Consider the following 19,130-nt stretch of genomic DNA (forward strand, 5'->3'; position numbering starts at 1 on the left):
CGATTAGGCACTTTATGTGTCGATATTACAGCACCTCGTGTGTCGATCGTGCACCTCGTGTGTCATTTTAGGCACTTTATGTGTCGATATCGATCGTATTGTGTACCGCTTTAGGCACAATGTGTCGTCATCGGTGTGTTTGGGTTGAATCTGTATCCGTCAAAGTCCGGGTTTGTTAATAGGGGTAAATAAGTGAAAAGATAAATTGAGTGAATTTGATTGATTAAACTATTGGAATGAAATGAGAAATTGAATTGAGAATTGAAATTGAGATATGAGATTGAAAACATGAACCAAAAGGTTCATGAAATGAGTGAAGTTCAAATGGATGATGATTGATGTTAGAATGAATTAAAATGGTATATTGTTAAGAAGTAAAGTGTGAATACAAGTGAATTGTGAATATATTGAAAGAATTTATACAAGAAGCAAATGAAAAGAATTGAGCAAATATGTTGTTGTGTTTGTTTTATGGCTTGTATAGAATTTTTATGGTAAGTAAATGAAACTTATCTATAAAATAAATAAATGAATGGTTATATTTATCATTGTGATTTTAAGTTTAATTGTTATATTATCAAGTGTTCGGATTATAGAAATACCACTGAGTATACCATACTCAGCGTACGGTTTGTTTCGCATGCAGTTTAGTAAAGATAGAACGTTGAATCAAAGATCCCAATCCGATCTAGAATTCATTAAGGTAAAGTGTGTTAATTATTGGTAATAGCATGTACCTAGGATGTCTTATGTGTATGTCATTTTGAAATTGTAAATGTAAGGATGAAATAAATAAATTTAGATTTGGCTATGGTATAAAATAGGATTTGACTAATTTGGTATGAATTTGAATTTTGTAAGACAATGTCGATTGATTTCTAATTCCTATTCTGAATTGGGAAAATCATTAAACATTGTATAAAAATAATTACAGGCTATAATTTATATGCTTAGAATCTTTAATGAGTCTATTTTCAAGAGAAATAAACGGGAACATCATCCAAGTCCTGTGCTATGAGATAATTAAATTTTAGTAAAGAAAGGTCGAAACTGTCAAACAGCAGATCAGGGGTAACTTTGAGGAATAAACTGTACTAATTGGCTAAACCAAAAATTCTGAAAATTTTATAGTAGAAAGGTATATGAGTCTAGTTTTAAGAAAAATTAACGGAACTTAATTTGGAGTTTCGTATCTCTAGATATAAATATTTTAGTGACTGTTACTCAAGAAGACAGTTTTGACATGAACATAAGAAAGTAAATGAAATTGTGTGTAATTATTCTGTAAACTCCGGTAATGCTCCATAACTCTCTTCCGGGACGGTTTGGGGTTAGGGGGTGTTACATCACGGGCATGTGGGTCCCACATAGATAAACCTTACGGACGTGTAGAAGTTATTGGGCTAGGCTGTGTAATACACACAGCCAAGGCCATTATAGGCCGTGTGGGCCAGCATTATAGGCCATGGGCCCCTTTTCACTGTTTGACTGTTAAGGTTGCACAAATCACCAGATACGACTGTGGACCTACTGTTGGGTCGATAAGTTTACTTAGACCCCTAATTAACTGAAAGACTGTTATGCCCTTATGTGATGTGTGGATCTATATTCATGTATGACTATGTTTTAGCATGCTATTTTTAACTATAATAAACCCATGTTTAATATTGTGATATGATATGACATGTTGCATGATGCGTTGCATGGGATGGGTTTTAATATGATCAGAGGAAGTGTACTGTACTAGCAGCTCTGCTGCAACTACTATTTAGTACCGCAACCGGTACTATTTGGAGTGTAGGGATGGGTGGGTTAATTATATACCCACATGGAGTGTAGGGTTGGACGGAGATGGAGTGTAGAAGTTGGTTGGGTAGGATTTCTTGATTGCATAGCTATACCGTTACTGTCACTGAGATAGGCTCAGGCCCAAACTGATACTAATATTGTAATGGGCTAAGGCCCTAACTGAAACTGAAACATTACTGAAATGGGCTTAGGCCCAGACTGTATTTACTCACTGTATGGTTGCTTGATATAGGATTACACACTGAGTTTTCGTAAACTCACCCTTCTGTTTATCTGCGCAAGTAATCCCAGACTTAGGTGGATTGGTGCAGTGCGGGACTCAGATGTGGCCACACAACAGCTATTATTTTCGCATTTGATTTTAATTATAAGTGTCATTACTTGGGGTATTTTTATGGTAATAAGGCCTCTTTGTATTTTTGTTTTTAATTTGGGATTTTTATTTATTTTTATTTATACTACTAGCAGTAGGAAAAGATGTGGGTTTCTAAAAAGATAAATGTTTTTCAAAGATACCACGAATACGTAAGTTGTTTTAAGAGCTTTCGCAAGAAATAACGTTTTAAAAATTAATGACGTTTTAACTTTTTGACAAATGACTCACATTTTGAAAATTAACGACACGTCGTAAAATCATTTTTAAGATCTCACAAAGGGGTTAAATAGAGAATGGGTTTTTTCAACAATATCACAGTTTACGAAAAATACTTCAATATGACATCGCCAGATTTGGCCATAACGTCTAAGTTAGATTTGGGGTGTTACATTTAGTGGTATCAAAGCCAGGTTACAAAACTCGGTTATCGATTCGGGTTTCTTTTAAAAAACTTGGAATTTCTAAAAGAACTGTTTCAAATGATTTGAAGTATTTTGAAATATTTTATCGAATGTGTGGTACACCAAGTCTTTAACGCCGATTCTATAAGTCTTCTGAAACTGTTGCTTGTTTAAACTGAAATGCTAAGACTACTGTAGGTAGTAGACTATACTGAAACACTCTAGTTAGGGTAAATTAAAAACTGCGGTAAGACTGCGATCTACAGAAATGAACTTTGAATTACTAATATTGTTTTCCATAATATATCTGTTAATAAACACTGGAACTATAAACTGATGCATAAAACTGTTAATACAGATAAAACGCAATTCAATAATGAGTACCAGAAGTACTCACGGAAGAGGTACAAGAGGCAGCGGTGGAGGCCGTGGAGGTGCTCAAGCTGAGTCCTCGTCATCTGACCACATGCCTAATGTAGAAACTAAGGAGACGCCGATTTCACTTGAGATTGAGACTAGGTCTCATGATCATGTGGCTAGGGATGACGCGCTGTCCCAAGCCATGTTATGAATTCTAGAGAGGGTCGCTAGGCCCAATACTGGTGCTGTGGGCCGAGGGTTGGTTAGGGAATGACTCCGGTCTAATGGAGCTGAAATTTTCAGGGGTGTTGTTGGAGTTGCTCCTAATGTGGCTGAGTATTGGATTAAGGCCACATAAAGGATCATGGACGATTACGACTGTACCCCCGAGCAAAAACTAAAGGGTGCAGTGTCACTGTTGAGAGATGAGGCTTACCAGTGGTGGCTTACGGTTAAAGAGGGCACTCAGCCCAACCGATTGACCTGGGAATTTGTTAAGACTACTTTTCAGGGAAAGTATGTGGGTGCTAGTTATGTGGATGCCCGAAGGAGAGAGTTTCTAAATCTAACTCAAGAGGATAAATTAGTGGCTGAATTTTTTCGATTAAGCCGCTATGCGCGAGGGATGGTGGTGACTTAGAACGAGCAGTGTATTCATTTCAAGGATGGCCTTAGGGATAGTTTATGGGTTCTGATAGCTTTACAAAGGGAGCGAGATTTTGTTGTATTAGTTGATAAGGCGAAGATCACTGAGAAAGTGAAGCGCACTGAATGACAGAATCGTAAGAAAGAGAGAGGTAGGAACAAGAAAGATTCGGAGCTCTCAAGTTCTTTTCTGAGGCCTAAGAAAAGGGCTAGAGTTAATGGGCCGGTCAGAGTTGGGGCCCTTGTTGCTGTTGTTGGACCGCAGCCCTGTGCTGATTGTGGGAGACACCATCATGGTGAGTGCTGGAAAAGGATTGAGGCACGTTTGATATGCGGATCATTGGAGCACCGTATCAGAGAGTGTTTACGGAGGTCCGATTAGATCAGATGCAAGCTCTAGGTTTGGGTACTTTATAGACATTGAGGGGTGTTCAGCAGCCACCAAGAGGCCGTGGTTAGGCCATAGACAATAATGGTTTGGGCCATGGTCAAAGGGCACCGGCCAAAGGTACTGGGCATACTGAAGCGAGACAGCCAACTTTGGTTTATACTGCATGTCGTCGAGAGGATGGAGATGCTCTGGATGTTATCACGAGTACGTTCTTTATCTATAATGTACCTTATACTGCACTGATAGATATAGGATTTACTCATTCCTATATAGCTTGTACTGTGTTTGAGACTTGGGGTATCTTGGTTGAGAGCACTACGAGTGAGGTTACTGTGCTGAGTCCTTTGGGGCAGTCGGTGAGGGTAAATAAACTGTTCAGAGATGTTCCTTTGGAGGTTCAAGGGGTTATCTTTTTAGTGAATTTGATGGAACTTCCTTTTGGAGAATTTGATTTAATACTGGGAATGGACTGGCTGGTTAAACATAGAGTGAGCTTGGATTATGCTACTAAATGGATAGTACTGAGAACTGCGGAGGATAACGACGTAGTTGTAGTTAGGGAACGTCGAGATTACTTGCCAAATGTGATTTCTGCATTAAGGGCCGAGAAGTTGGTTTGTAAAGGTTGTGAGGCGTACTTGGCCTATATTAGTGTTTCAGATTCTAGGGTTTCTTATGTTAAAGATATCAAAATGGTTAAAGACTTTTCGGATGTCTTTTCTGATGAGCTATATGGATTACCTCCAAACCGTAAAGTTGAGTCTGAAATTGAACTCCTGCCTGGTATAGCTTCAGTGTCTATCTCCCCTTATAGAATAGCACCGAAGGAGCTTGTGGAGCTTAAAGCACAGATTTAAGAGTTATTGGATCGTGGGTTCATTCGACCTAGTGTGTCTCCATGGGGAGCACCAGTTTTGTTTGTGAAAAAGAAGGATGGATCTATGCGTATGTGCATTGATTACCGGTAATTGAATAAATTGACCATTAAGAATAAGTACCCCCTACCGAGGATAAATGATTTGTTCGACCAATTTCGAGGTGCTTCGATTTTATCTAAGATTGATCTCTGATCGAGGTACCATCAACTAAGGGTTAAAGAGACTGATGTATACAAGGTCATTACGAGTTCCTAGTGATGCTGTTTGGACTGAGGAATGCACCAGTGGCTTTTATGGATCTGATTAACTGAGGAAGTGTACTGTATTGGCAGCTCTGCTGCAACTATTGTTTAGTGCCGCAGTCGGTACTACTTGGAGTGTAGGGATGGGTGGGTTGATTATATTCCCACATGGAGTGTAGGGTTAGACGGAGATGGAGTGTAGAAGCTAGTTGGGTAGGATTTCTTGATTGCATATCTATACCGTTACTGTCACTGAGATGGGCTTAGGCCCAAATTGATACTAATATTGTAATGGGCTAAGGCCCTAACTGAAACTGAAACATTACTAAAATGGGCTTAGGCCCAGACTATATTTGCTCACTGTATGGTTGTTTGATATAAGATTACACACTGAGTTTTTGTAAACTCACCCTACTGTTTATCTGCGCAGGTAATCCCCAGACTTAGGTGGATTGGTGCAGCGTGGGACTCAGAGGTGGCCACACAACTGCTATTATTTTTATGTTTGATTTTGATTATAAGTGTTATTAGTTAGGGTATTTTTATGGTAATAAGGCCTCTTTGGATTTTTGTTTTTAATTTGTGATTTTTATTTGTTTTGATTTATAACTACTAGCAGTAGGAAAATACGCGAGTTTCCAAAAAGATAAATGTTTTTCAAAGATACCACGAATACGCAACCTGTTTTAAAAGCTCCCACAAGAAATAATATTATAAAAATTAATGATGTTTTAATATGATTAACTTTTTAACAAACGACTCACATTTTAAATATGAACGACACGTCTTAAAATCATTTTTAAGATCTCACAAAGGGGTTAATAGAGAATGGGTTTTTCAATGATATCATACTTTACGAAAAACACTTCAATGTGACATTGCCAGATTCGGGCATAACGTCCAGGCCGGGTTTGGGGTGTTACATGGCCATGGCCCAATTTTCTTATAACTTGCAGCGCAGTGGGGTGACAAATAAGAGTTCATTCTAGATAGTGGCGGGGTAACAACCACTCACACCCATTACTGTTGCGACCCATTATGCAGGACTGAATCCAATAGTATATCGATTTGCGAAGGACTGATAAGAGCATAATGACTTTGCCAGAGCTTGCCTACACAAGGTAAGTAAGTGCAATAGAAAGTGGGTTAACCAAAATCACAAGAATGTGCAATTTCAAGTTGGTGATTCAGTCCTTGCAACATTACACTTGATTTCGCACCACAATGGCTTTCACAAGGGGCTTGTGCGATGGTATGAAAACCCTTTTTTTGTGTTTTGAAGATAGTAGGCAAGGTGGCCTACAAACTTGAGTTGCCAGCAAAACTCAACTTTTATCCGATGTTCCATGTTAGTATGCTTAAACCATTCTATAAGGATTAGGAGGATCCAAATTGAGGCAAGTTCGAATGAGCAGAAATAAGGGTAAAGGTCTTCTATGATTATGAAGTTGATTGCGTCATGACAGACTAAGTGATTTGATAGAAGTAGTGTAGGTCGAGGCATGAATACTTAGTTTGATTGAAGGGACTTCTCGATAATAAAGCTAGTTGGGAACCTGCGGAGGCCTTATGGCAGTTCCAAGACAAGATAGACTAGTTCCATTCTGAGGATGCAATGAGGGCGTTGCAAGAATAAGTGGGGTAAAATGTCACAGGTTGTTGATCACCTATAAACGTGTTATCATTTATTGTAAAAATATCACACCAAAAATATATAAAAGTGAATAGACGATGTCCGCAAGTATACAAGTGAAATTGTAATATAGTATATTTGTACAATGGAACACATGAAGTACTCCGAGGATCGTACTCAAGAGAAAATGGAATAAATCTATAGAAAATCTCTTTACAATAATAAGTCTAAATAATAATAATTAAATTCTATATTATGAAAAATCATAAAAGGGATTAATAATAAAATTAAATAATTAAAATAAAGAAACAATAAAATAGACAAACGAATAAAAAAATTAAACCAATCAGAAAGATTAACTCATTTCAAGGTTTGTAATTAACTTTGGATTAGAGTTTTAGGGGGGATTAACTACCAATTAACCAGTTATTACCTCTCGGCCTCTAACTAATTAATCGATTGGTTGATACTCACTTATCTCCCAACCTCACTTTCTCAACCAGGGTAAATTATGATTTACTTAATTAAACTTATCTCCCAATCTCGTTTAACCTATGATTACTTCATAGGGTTGTTAAGCCTAGGGTTTAGGAACACATAATCTATACCAATTAATCCTCTCAGAAAACCCTAAATCCTCCGTTAATCATGTCCCCATCCAATCGTTAATCTCCCCTAAGGGATTTAGTCACTCATGTTATTCATAATCTTAATTTCAATTTAATAAAACATGTAAAGAACCCAATTGAATCGAAAGAGAAAAGATATTAGAATAAGATATTAGAATAATCCTAAATTTGACACTAATTAAAGAACGAAGTAGTAAATATCTTAGTTAGAATAATGAATAACGTCACTTGTGAAAGCAAATAATTGAAATACTTCAATATTATAAAAGAAGTCTTGGATCAAAATTGATTCCAAAGGAAAGAACAAAGTTGTTATGAAAAACTGAAAGAAAGTTAAGTTTAATCCTTCTCCTAAACTACGAGAGTTTTTGAAGGCGTTTGAGACGACTTAGTTACATCAAACCCCAAAGGTCTTATTTATAGGAGTGTTAGTAGCCTAAATTAGGTTTTCGGCATGTCCCAGGTCTTCATATAAAGTCCATTGTGTGGGCGAAAATAACCACAGAAGACTTGGGCAACATGTTGACCTATGTCGTGCCATACAAGGTCTATGGCGCGACATGACATGTAATTCACGCCTTGTATGGTTCGTTTCATCGAATAACGGCTTGAGAAGTTTGTGCATCACTTATCCCTTGCTCCCATGCCAAGTGAGTCTATGATTCATCATCATGCACAGTCAATTCAACATATTAGAACTACCTAAGGCCTATGTCGGCCTAATAGGTCACAACACTCATAAAATGTGTTAAAAATATTTATTTTTATTAACTTGTAAGGGAGCTTGCAACCAAGGCAACTTGGATGATTCATCTTGTTGGCAATGGGTCACATGGCCTGTTGCTTAGAGATATTGAAGGCTCTTCTACATGGCATGACAAATATGGGAAGTAATCTTAGAAGATTTGTAATATTAAAAGATTTGATTTTATAAATCTTAGAAGATTTGATTTGTAGATTGCTTTTAATCTCGACCATTGATGCACTTTAATTTGTATCATTGGATTTGGGAGAGCTTAGCTATAAATAGAGACATTCCCCCCTCATTTGTACTCACTTCTTTTTTTAGTAATAAAATACTTTGGAAGCATTCACTCAAATACTTGTGTACTTTTTCTTTCTTGTGACATTTTCTATTCTTTCGAGCTCTTTCTTTGAGTTGTTTCCGTTTAATTTCTAGTGCATTGGAGAATTTTTATTGAGAATTCTCACTTTGCGAGAGTTAGACCGATTTAGATACATTTAAAGCAAAAAAATACTTAAAACCGTACGAATTGCGAGACTAAAATTCTAATCCCGTGAGATAAGGGGATGCAAGATACTCATTGTCGAGAAATCTTAAATCAATATCCTTGTTCGAAGAATAAAGGAGAATTAGTAAATTGAATCAACTCTTGCCAATATTCTAAGCCTTATCCAAAATGTTGATATTGTGAAGGTAAAAAATGGATGTTGAAGTATACAACAAGAAGCAAAACGAGACCACAGAAGTTGTTGATACCCTTTATGTTGGCCGTAATTTTGATGATGTGTTTTTCTCTTTTGTGGAAATTTCCATTATTATAAAAAAGTATATAAATAAATTTGAAAATAAGATCGATCCAATCAATCTCAAGTATTGAATTTTAATATTTTATTGGGATTTTCTCGTAACATCAGGGTCATCGAACTTAAAACATTTAGTTCGATTGAAAAAGTTCACCTGAAAAAGACAAATTAGTAATTCACCATAGAATACCTTCCTAACCCTAAGTAAAAAACAGGCTTTTTTATTTAAATAACCCAGAAAAATTAATTAATTATTAAAATGACTCATTTTTTAATTAAACACCAAAATGACCTAAAATCTACAGTAAAAGTTGGTGGAGCCAAATGATTTGGCGCTACTAACATGTCACGTCAGCATCCATGAAAAAAATTAATTTTTTGATGGAACCATGTAGAATGGCGCCACCTATATAAATACCATAAAAATACTGCAAGTTTTGGAAATATAAGGGACTTCAAAATAAATTTTCAATTTTCTGATGGAGCCAATTAATACGGCGCCACCAGCCTGACACCACCTGCCACCTTCTTTCTTTCTGTTTTTTTTTAATTTTTTAATTTCGTCACTTTTTTTTTGTTTTTATCTTTATCTTTATTTTATTTATTTGATTTTACTTATTTTTATTCTTAATTTTAAAAATTTTAACATATATATTTGAAATATTTTATAATATATATTTAAAATTTTAAATATATATTTGAAATTATTTTTTAAATTTTGAATATATTTTTAAAATGTTATTTTTAAATATTAAATATATATTTTAATAATATAAAATATTTAAATATTTTAAAGATATGACCTTTCAAATTTATTATTAATTTTTAATACATTTAAATTATTATAAGATTAATAATAAATTTGAAAGGTCATATCTTTAAAATATTTAAATATTTTATATTATTAAAAATATATTTAATATTAGAAAATAATATTTAAATTTTAAAAATAATTTAAAATAATATTTAAAATTTAGAAAATAATTTCAAAAATATATATTTAAAATTTAAAAATATATATATTATAAAACATTTTAAATATACATTTAAAATATTATAAAACTAATAATAAATTTGAAACGCCATATCTTTAAAATATTTAAACATTTTATATTATTAAAATATATTTAAAATTTTAAAAATAATTTAAAATAATATTTAAAATTTAGAAAATAATTTCAAAAATATATATTTAAAATTTAAAAATATGTATATTATAAAACATTTCAAATATACATTTCAAAATTTTTAAAATTAATAATAATAAAATAAAATAAAATAAAATGAATAAATAAAGATAAAGACAAAAATTAAAAAAATTTTAAAAAAACAAATGTAAGAGAAATGAAAAAAGTAAAAAAAGTAAAAAAAAAAAACAATGGGTGTCAGGCTAGTGCGCCATATTAATTGGCTTCACTAGAAAATGATAAATTTATTTTGAAGTCCCTTATATTTCTAGAACTTGTAATATTTTAATAGTATTTATAAAGGTAACGTCATTTTATATAGCGCTACCAAAAAATTAATTTTCTTTCATGGATGTTGACATGGTATGTTAATGGCACTAAATCATTTAGCTCTATCATCTTTTACTGTAGATTTAGATTATTTTAGTGTTTAATTAAAAATAAAATATTTTAATAATTAATTAAATTTTTAAGTTATTTAAATAAAAAAGCCTAAAAAACACGACCTAAAAAAATATATTAATTAAAAAAGTTAAAAGGAAATGCCCATTGGTTTTCCTTCTAATAGATTTCTGTTTTGGAGTGTAAGTTTATAAATACTAATAAATCCCCTGAATCGAACCCTAAAGATTCGCTGAGACTCTCACTTACTCTTTGTGTTTTCCCTATTTCTACCGCAAATTGAGCTGAATTCATCTATCTAGGGCTTTGGAGTTGGATTTCGATTTGGGAATTTGATTGGGAAATTGAGGAACGAGTAAAAAGAGGGAAAATGGAGGGAATGTTGTCTGCGAGTGATAAGCAGAGCATGGTTTCCTCCTTTCTCGAGATCGCCGTTGGTCAAACTGCAGAAACCGCCATGCAGTTTTTGCAAGTAACCTTTTATTTTTTATGTCTTTTTTTTTTGCATTTATATAATAAAGTTCGAACCTTTTTTCTTATATCCAAGGATTTTTTCAATGTTGAAGCTTGTAAATTTTGTTTCTTTTTTTAACCTTAAATTCTTAATGGCTTTGTGATTCAGTCGGTAATCTCAGGTAATCTGTTATTAACGTTGTGTTACTGAGAATCCTTCGTTTAAAAAAAAATCCGAGGTGAGTATTGTTATTTATGCGTATGGAACTCAATTGAAAAATTTTGGTGGAAAACAGGCAACTAGCTGGAAGCTGGATGAAGCTCTTCAGCTGTTTTATGTCGGTAATGAAGGTGGTGTAGTTGGAACGGCTTCTGAGTCTCCAGCAGTGGAAAACGTAGATTCTTGGGTTGATCAAAACTCTGGGTTAGAGAATTGCACTATTGTTCACTCTAAATCACCACCTACTTGTTTGTGTTCGTACTATTATTGATGTTGTTGTCATTGGCTTCTAATGTTGTACAGTGAGTTGAAGGAGTCTGGAAACAGTGATGTTGGACCCATTGGTGGAGAGGAAGTACGCCCTCCTTTACCTGTAGTAAGGGAGACTCTTTATGATGATGCATCGTTATATGGGTATCTTTTCACCCTCTGGTTTGTTTCTTAATTGTTTTTTTTTTCTTTTTTAACAGCTTTCTTGTTGCATCTGTTTATTAGTTTTCTTTTCTTTATATGAAGTTGCAAATGTATATGTTGGCTTTTCTTTTTTGGTCATTCTTTTTTTTTTCTGTGTCATGTATATTTGTATTAAGGTGTTGTATGATTTGGCGATAAATTCTTTTGCATTTGTATGATTTGGCGATAAATTCTTTTGCATTTTCCTATTAACTCCTCATGCAGTAATATTTTATTTTCTAATATTCGTATAGAGCTTCAAGATTAGGATTACCTCCCCAACAGTCGAGTTCGTTAATTGCATTCCGTAATTTTGATGAGGAAATGAAACGGCCCGGGGTTTGGGAATCAGATGAAGGTGCTTCTTCCACGGTAGATGCTCCTCGGGATAATCTTGCCTCTTTATATCGTCCTCCTTTTCATCTGATGTTCCAGGGACCATTTGAAAAGGCAAAAGCTGCTGCATCTGTTGAGGACAAGTGGCTCCTTGTCAACTTGCAATCTACCAAGGAGTTCAGCTCACATATGGTATTGTTTTAGTCTTCCCGCTTTACTATAGTTTAAATTAAGAAGTTCTACTTGGCTCCCTTCGTATGAGGTGGCTTATAATGTAAATCCAGTTTTCTGATGCTGTGTGTTTTAAGCTTAATCGAGATACTTGGGGAAATGAAGCTGTTTCTCAAACTGTTAGCACCAACTTTATTTTCTGGCAGGTCAGTATGATGCTTTCTATTGGTCTTGCCTTGTTTTCCCCTTTTTTCTATCTCTATCTACAATCAGCTTTTCCCAATATTCTATTTAGATTTTTACTTTTCATTTATTTTCTTAACAGATGCTATTGCATCTTTAGGAATGGTTTTTGAACTTCACTATCATTTGCTTGTGGCTAAATTTACTAGATTTTTATATGATACAAGTTGTATTGCAATTTTTTGATGGACATAGAGATATTGGTTCTAATTGCAATCTGTTTTATTCCCCTAAATGGAATTTGATTCGATACTTGGCTTTATTAGCCAACATATATGGAAAAATCAAAATAGGCCTTGAAGCTGACAATACAATATTTTATTGTTTTGCAAATTTTTGATAGACATAGATATTGGTTCTAATTGCAATCTGTTAATTCCCCCTAAATGGAACTTTATCTGGCACTTAGCTTTATTAGCCAACAATATATGGAAAAATCAAAATAGGCCTTGAAGCTAACTATACAATATTTTATTGTGCATATGACCACAGCTTCATAGACTTGCGTATACATCCTTAGAGGACCTCTATATCATATATGTTTTGAATCGCTGTCTTCTTTCCTTAATTGCCTTGATGCTGTTCTATGGATATAGGTATATGATGACACAAGCGAGGGGAGGAAAGTTTGCACCTATTACAAACTAGATTCAATTCCCGTAGTGCTGGTTATTGACCCAATCACAGGACAGAAAATGCGCTCCTGGTTTGGAATGGTTCAACCTGAGAGTTTGCTGGAGGTATATGTTTGTAACATAAATTGCAGATTGAAGTCCTTAGGAAAATAAGCAAAATTGAAAATGAAATGGTTCTAAAGAAGTCTAATAAAATTATGTATTTATATTAGTTGAAAGAATTTTCAACATATGGCTTTGTGATTTGATATAAGGTATTTTAATCTCTAGGACCTGGTTCAATTCATGGATGGTGGCCCAAGGGATTATCATGCAACTCTGTCTCATAAACGTCCAAGAGGAAGCTCAGTTACTCCGCAACAAAAAATTAAAGGTAATCATGTATCCTCTTTCTTACACCAAGTTACAGTTTACTGGTAGAGAACCAGTAAATAGGTAAGCACGTTTCAGTCTGTGGGGCAATGCATACTACTGTTTTAGCCTGATTTTGTTTAACTTAATATGTGGTGTTGAGACCTCTTGCAAGAAAGCCAGTAAATGTTGTAAAGCTTCAGCTTGAAGCTTTCAAGGGGGAGGGAGAAGATGTCTTTCTCAATGTGCTAACCTGTATATGATACTGCATTAGTGGATAAAAATGAGAAGGATTCCTTTCAAGGAAAAATAGAGAAGTCCACCCACAAGCGTATATGCTGTTTTAAGAACTGTTTTGGTTGATCTGCATGTAATTTCAGTTCATTTTACTATAGTGTCAACAGATGAAACCAATGAAGATAAGGAAATGTTGAGAGCAATAGCGGCTTCTATGGAGAATGCGAAAGACTCTATTAAAACAACTGAAGATGATAAAGTATCATCCACAACTGAGGAAGAATCATGCTTGACTAAGAAGCCTGCATATCCTCCTCTACCTGAAGAACCTAAGGGTGACAGGAACCTCTTATGTAGGGTTGGAGTCCGACTTCCTGATGGGCGCAGAGTACAGAGAAATTTTCTCCGAACTGATCCAATACAGGTAAGCATTCTTTGGGGAGTTTTCCTCTAGTCACTTATTACCATTCATGTATTAGAATTTGGTTTGCTGTGTTCAACTATGCATGTTCTTGGATATTTCCTGTCTAAGGAATGTGTATGTTCAACTATTTCATTTGGATGCTTGCTGTAAGTCTCACTTTGAAAATGTTTCACTGTTCTGCAAATGTTGTAGAACATAAATAAGATAACTGATGGCAAAATCTTGGCATGTACAGAATGGGCATTGGTGAATCATTTGAACTGATCTTTCCTCAGATGTCTGCCCCCTCTACCCTGTACATCTGAACTAATTTAGAGCATTCAGGTGTTGCATTAACTGACGTGTATACCAGTTTAAACTGATAAATATATGTTTGAAATGGACATTCAGTATTATATTTTTTTCTTGGAGTAGTGACATTGAATTTAACTTGAAAATTTGGGACAAAAATGTATGTTGTTTCCTTAGGCAGAGTGATCCAGTCCCTCAGGGTTGTCCTAACTGATAGGTTTATATGCTTTTATCATTTTGTTGTCACTACGCAGCTACTGTGGTCATTCTGCTATTCTCAACTTGGTGAAGCTGAATCAAAGCCATTCCGCCTGACTCAACCAATTCCAGGAGCTTCGAAATCTCTGGATTATGATAGCAAATTAACATTTGAGGAGTCGGGGCTTGCCAATTCTATGATCTTAGTTGCGTGGGAATGAATATTGTCAAGATGGCAATGGTTTTCAAGTTCATTCAACCACCTTGCGTTGAAAGATTTTTTGGTTTACGAACTCTTCACATCCCTGTTTCTCACTTCGTGTTGCACTTCAAGGAGTTATTTATGAGGGGATGAAAGAACCACCAACTTTATTATGTATATATACTCAAAATACTCTTTTTATGTCTTCAATACTTTTAAGTTTGTTTAGTTCTTTTGAAAGACCAGACATCTAAGCTTTCTAGCCCACCATCTAGGCCTCCACTATTTTCCAAACAGTTGAAACTTTGCGGATGGTATTAATGCACATGGTTTAATCTCTATTAGATCCGGTCACTTTCAGTATCATTTTCTTTGTATATGGTTTTATGTACATGGTTTACTCCGCCTGTTTCATGTAAAGTAGAGTCTTTGTTTTGTGAGAAAAAATGGAGTTCTGTTTTTAAAATTTTGATATTTTGTTGAATGGCTCTGTAAATTATTTTTTCGAAAAAATATACAGCAATTTTCATTCATACAATGTATATTTTATTTTATTTCAGCCTATATTTATAAATGGTCGGTTTTGGTTAGTGTTTTTTCCTTAAAAAAATTCAATTGATCTGTCATTTATTCGAAAATGTTAATTTAATTATTTTTTACAAACAAATACACAATTTATGAAAATTAAAATTATCTTTCGCAAAATGTATATATGGTGCTACACGGTTTGACTGTCGTGTTATCTATTATTGGTTAGACCTATGATATTTAAATTAGTACTCAACGATTTAATAATAATAGGTAAAAGATAAATTGTTTTTTTTTCATATATTTTAAACGTGATATGATTATATGGTTTCTAAAATGTAAAATAAAATACGAATGTAATAACCATATATAATATGGGTTCATTTCTATATTTCCGTAAAATATGTATTTAGTTTATATATTCTGGTCAATATTAGTTTTTATATTTTTCAATTTTCATTCTTAATTCAAATAATAACAATTAAATTCCTTTGATCTAGTTATGTTATTATTAGTGTACTATGCATAACCTACGAATTTGATACTTAATTCTTCAATTTGATAGTTTTACTTCTTATTTTTTAAAATTTAAAATTTCAGTATTTGACACAAACAGTAGCCATTATACCAATTAATTAACTAAAATGATGCAGATTTTTTGAGCATTATGAGAATAAAAATTAATGACATGTAATGACATGTTTGGCATAAAATTATGAAAATAGTATAATTTAATTTAATGAATTAACATCTATATTTTAAATAAGATCAAAATTTTAAAATTAAAAATTACAAAGATTTAAAATAAATAAATAAAATTATAAAAATAAAATTTAAATTTATACATAATAAAAGGACTAATAAAAAATTTTGATTTTATATCAACGTATGATATTTTGAACATGTAAATAATATTATGGATATATGAATTATCATAAGAATTACATTGTATGTTATCTTAAGACAGTAAAGGGCAAGCCCACAACAATCCGGATGGCAGTGTTGGTGGTCCCTTGTGAAATCTGTGGGGCCAATTCTAAAGCCCAACGAAAGCTTTCACCCCAATATCTCGCTGCCCCTCTCAAGGGAAACAACCATAGAACTTGGTACTTCTTATGTGTATATGTTAGGAACTTCCTCAATATATATATTTATACATATATTTATCATATTTGAATTATTTTTCGTATTTTATTGTATCTAAATTACGTGAATCACATTTAGCTGAGTAAAAAGGTGAATTTTCAAAAAAAATTTGAGAGGTCGAAATTAAATTGTATATTTTAAGATAGTAAAAATACAATTTTATTATTTTAATAGTCTATATTTTTATAATTTTTAAAAGATTAAAAGAAATTTTATCACTTTGGAGGAGGAGAGCAATTTTACCATTAATAATTTTAAATTTTATAAATTATAAAGAAGCTTAAATGAAAAATTTTTCGTTTTAGGGGGCAGGGTTCCTGCCAACCTTATTGGCTTCGCTACTGGTAAAATTACTATAAAGGCTCATATATTAGGACTCAAATTACATTTTATCTCATTTACTTAAAAATAGACAAATTAATCTTTGTACATCATAAAAGAGTAAATTTATCATTTTATTAAAAATCATCGTTAAATGATGATGTGAAGATAATATTCAAGGTGGTTTTTTATTTGAAAAAGACCCTTAAAAACCAATGTTTATATTATTGAAAAAAATAAGAACTTGGGGAAAAACTTAAAATCCAACATGTATACTATAGAAAATACTTAATTTTTTTAATCCTAGTCATTTTTAATTCCACATCAATTAAAAAATAATATAGGAAAAATTCAAATCATCACTTAACAATATAAATAAATGGAATTTATGAAGAGAACCAGTTTACTATTTTACCTAATGTATAAGGACTAATTTTTTCCTATAACACAAAAATTTCAATGCTAAAATATTCACGGCGTTCCAAAATTTTATTCTGTAAGTTTTCTGAGAATGGATATTGAATTATTCTATAATTTGCTAAAATGCAAATTTATGCTGAGAAGTTTTATTAAATTAGTTGAATTAAAATTTCATAAATTAAGCTATATAGACTATGTTGGAAGAAAAGTCAAATTGGCTAGTTAAATGTTTTAGGATTAGATTTTGGATTTAAGAAATAGGGGAGGTGTTTATGTGATAAATAATATATTGCTATTTTTCCAAGGAAAATTCATGTGAAAAACAGTTTTCTCATTCTTTTGAAGGTTGCCCAAAAAGAGAGATCATGTGAGTTCTTATATTATTGAATAAAAACTGTAATACCTCTTACTCGAGTTCAAACAACAACTCGGGCAAAAGATGTTACATTTAAGAACTAAAAGCACTAAACTTGAACATAATATAATTCACTTCATTTTAACCAATTTAAGCTCATTTAAAGTGGTTCAGGTCATTTCCAAGCTATCGTTAAAGTTTGGTTGGAATCGAGACTTGTTCTGGACCCTTTGGGGCTCTTTCAAGACATTTTTAAAGCAAAACATACCAAATAGGGTGGTCTAGAATAGTAGTTTTGGTACATCTCCTATTGTACTTATACAAGTTCCCTAAAACTATTCAACGGGGCATTCTGTCTGACATGTATCGAAACAAGTCAAAATTTGTAACACCCCGAACCCGAGACCATCGCCGGTGTCGGACACGAGGGGTTAACAAGCCAAATCCACATGTTTCGCCCATCAATTTGACATTTCCAGTCAGGCTGGAAAACTGCATCACTGTCGCCTTAAAAATCATATCTCGAGTTTCAAAACTCGGAAACTGTTTTCGTAAATTTTCCCTGAATTTAGACTCATATATCCATCCATGGATTTATTTCTAGAATTTTTGGTCGGGCCAATTGGTACAGTTTATTAGTTAAAGTCACCCATGTTACAGAGATCGACTGCTCTGACCTTTGCGCGTTACAACTTGAATATCTCTCTGTACAGGGCTTTAATACTGGTGCCGTTTGTTTCTAATGAAACTAGACTCAAAATGGAATCTGTACATATAAGGCATGACTCCTGATTCTTTCTGGATAATTTATAGTAATTTTTAAAGTTGCGACAGGGGACCCAGAAACCGTTCTGGCCCTGTCTCACAATAGCATTAATATCTCTTAACACGTAACTCCTATGACCGTTTCGTTTCTTCCATATGAAAGTAGACTCATCAAGGTTCATTTACATAACTTATTCACTATTTAATACCATTCCAACAAATTTTGGTGATTTTTCAAAACCACTCCACTGCTGCTGCCAGCATCTGTTTTCAAGGTAGGTCTTATCTATTTGTAGTCTCCATGATCCAACTAGTCTTGCCATACATAGGTTCACCTATGACCATTTTAGCCATTCCAATGGCTGATCATGTGACCAACACTCCCATTTCCAATCCATAATTACATCATGAAACCATATATATATAGATACAAATCACAAATGGTCTAAGTTCAGATTTGACTTCTACGAGCCATTTTCGCATGGCCGCACACATATACATCACAACACAATTGAACCGACAAGGGTAGTCCTATACATGCCATTTCAAAGTTCAACCAAAAATTATACCAAAATGGAGGCTTTGATAGTGTAGATGACTTCGACTTTAATGATCCCGAATCCGATTGCTATAGAGCAAAATCTATAAAACAGAGAGCCAAAGCAACGGGTAAGCATTTTTATGCTTAGTAAGTCTCAAGGAATAAAATCAGCTTTAATTAAAGCAATACATTCACATAGCCAAATGCATCATTTCATTAATACACATTCACATAATCATTCTTACTTCACACTTCATCATTATATACTTTCACAAGGTATCAACCACTTCAATAGTTGATATTCGTTAGTCGATTGAGCGAATGTTGCTCAAACATGTC

The 19,130-nt window shown here is 33.5% G+C and overlaps 1 protein-coding gene across 4 annotated transcripts; it reads left to right on the plus strand.

Moving 5' to 3' along the window:
- Nucleotides 1-10,620: 10,620 nt before the first annotated feature.
- LOC108465082 (plant UBX domain-containing protein 7) lies at nt 10,621-15,181 on the plus strand. 4 transcript variants are annotated; one of them, XM_053025647.1, is made up of 9 exons: nt 10,621-10,973; nt 11,251-11,378; nt 11,478-11,588; nt 11,882-12,155; nt 12,248-12,340; nt 12,974-13,117; nt 13,283-13,385; nt 13,759-14,024; nt 14,260-14,517. In XM_053025647.1, exons 1-9 carry the CDS (start codon nt 10,872-10,874, stop codon nt 14,272-14,274), a joined length of 1,236 nt encoding a protein of 411 aa, XP_052881607.1. In that variant the 5' UTR covers nt 10,621-10,871; the 3' UTR covers nt 14,275-14,517. The 4 variants fall into 4 exon arrangements, with proteins under 4 accessions (XP_052881607.1, XP_017620878.1, XP_017620879.1 ...); XM_017765389.2 differs by lacking the exon at nt 14,260-14,517 and adding an exon at nt 14,570-15,181 and having other exon boundaries at nt 10,625-10,973; XM_017765390.2 differs by lacking the exon at nt 14,260-14,517 and adding an exon at nt 14,570-15,181 and having other exon boundaries at nt 10,625-10,973; nt 12,272-12,340.
- The last annotated feature ends 3,949 nt before the right edge of the window (nt 15,182-19,130 follow it).

The sequence above is a fragment of the Gossypium arboreum genome, chromosome 3 (genome assembly GCF_025698485.1).
Source record: "Gossypium arboreum isolate Shixiya-1 chromosome 3, ASM2569848v2, whole genome shotgun sequence".
Lineage (NCBI taxonomy): Eukaryota > Viridiplantae > Streptophyta > Magnoliopsida > Malvales > Malvaceae > Gossypium > Gossypium arboreum.

Coding starts and splice junctions, on each gene's coding strand:
- LOC108465082 (XM_017765389.2), top strand. CDS start 10,872: ATGGAGGGAATGTTGTCTGCGAGTGATAAGCAGAGCATGGTTTCCTCC. Junction 12,156..12,247: donor AGGAGTTCAGCTCACATATG/GTATTGTTTTAG, acceptor ATGTAAATCCAG/TTTTCTGATGCTGTGTGTTT. Junction 13,118..13,282: donor AACCTGAGAGTTTGCTGGAG/GTATATGTTTGT, acceptor TTTAATCTCTAG/GACCTGGTTCAATTCATGGA.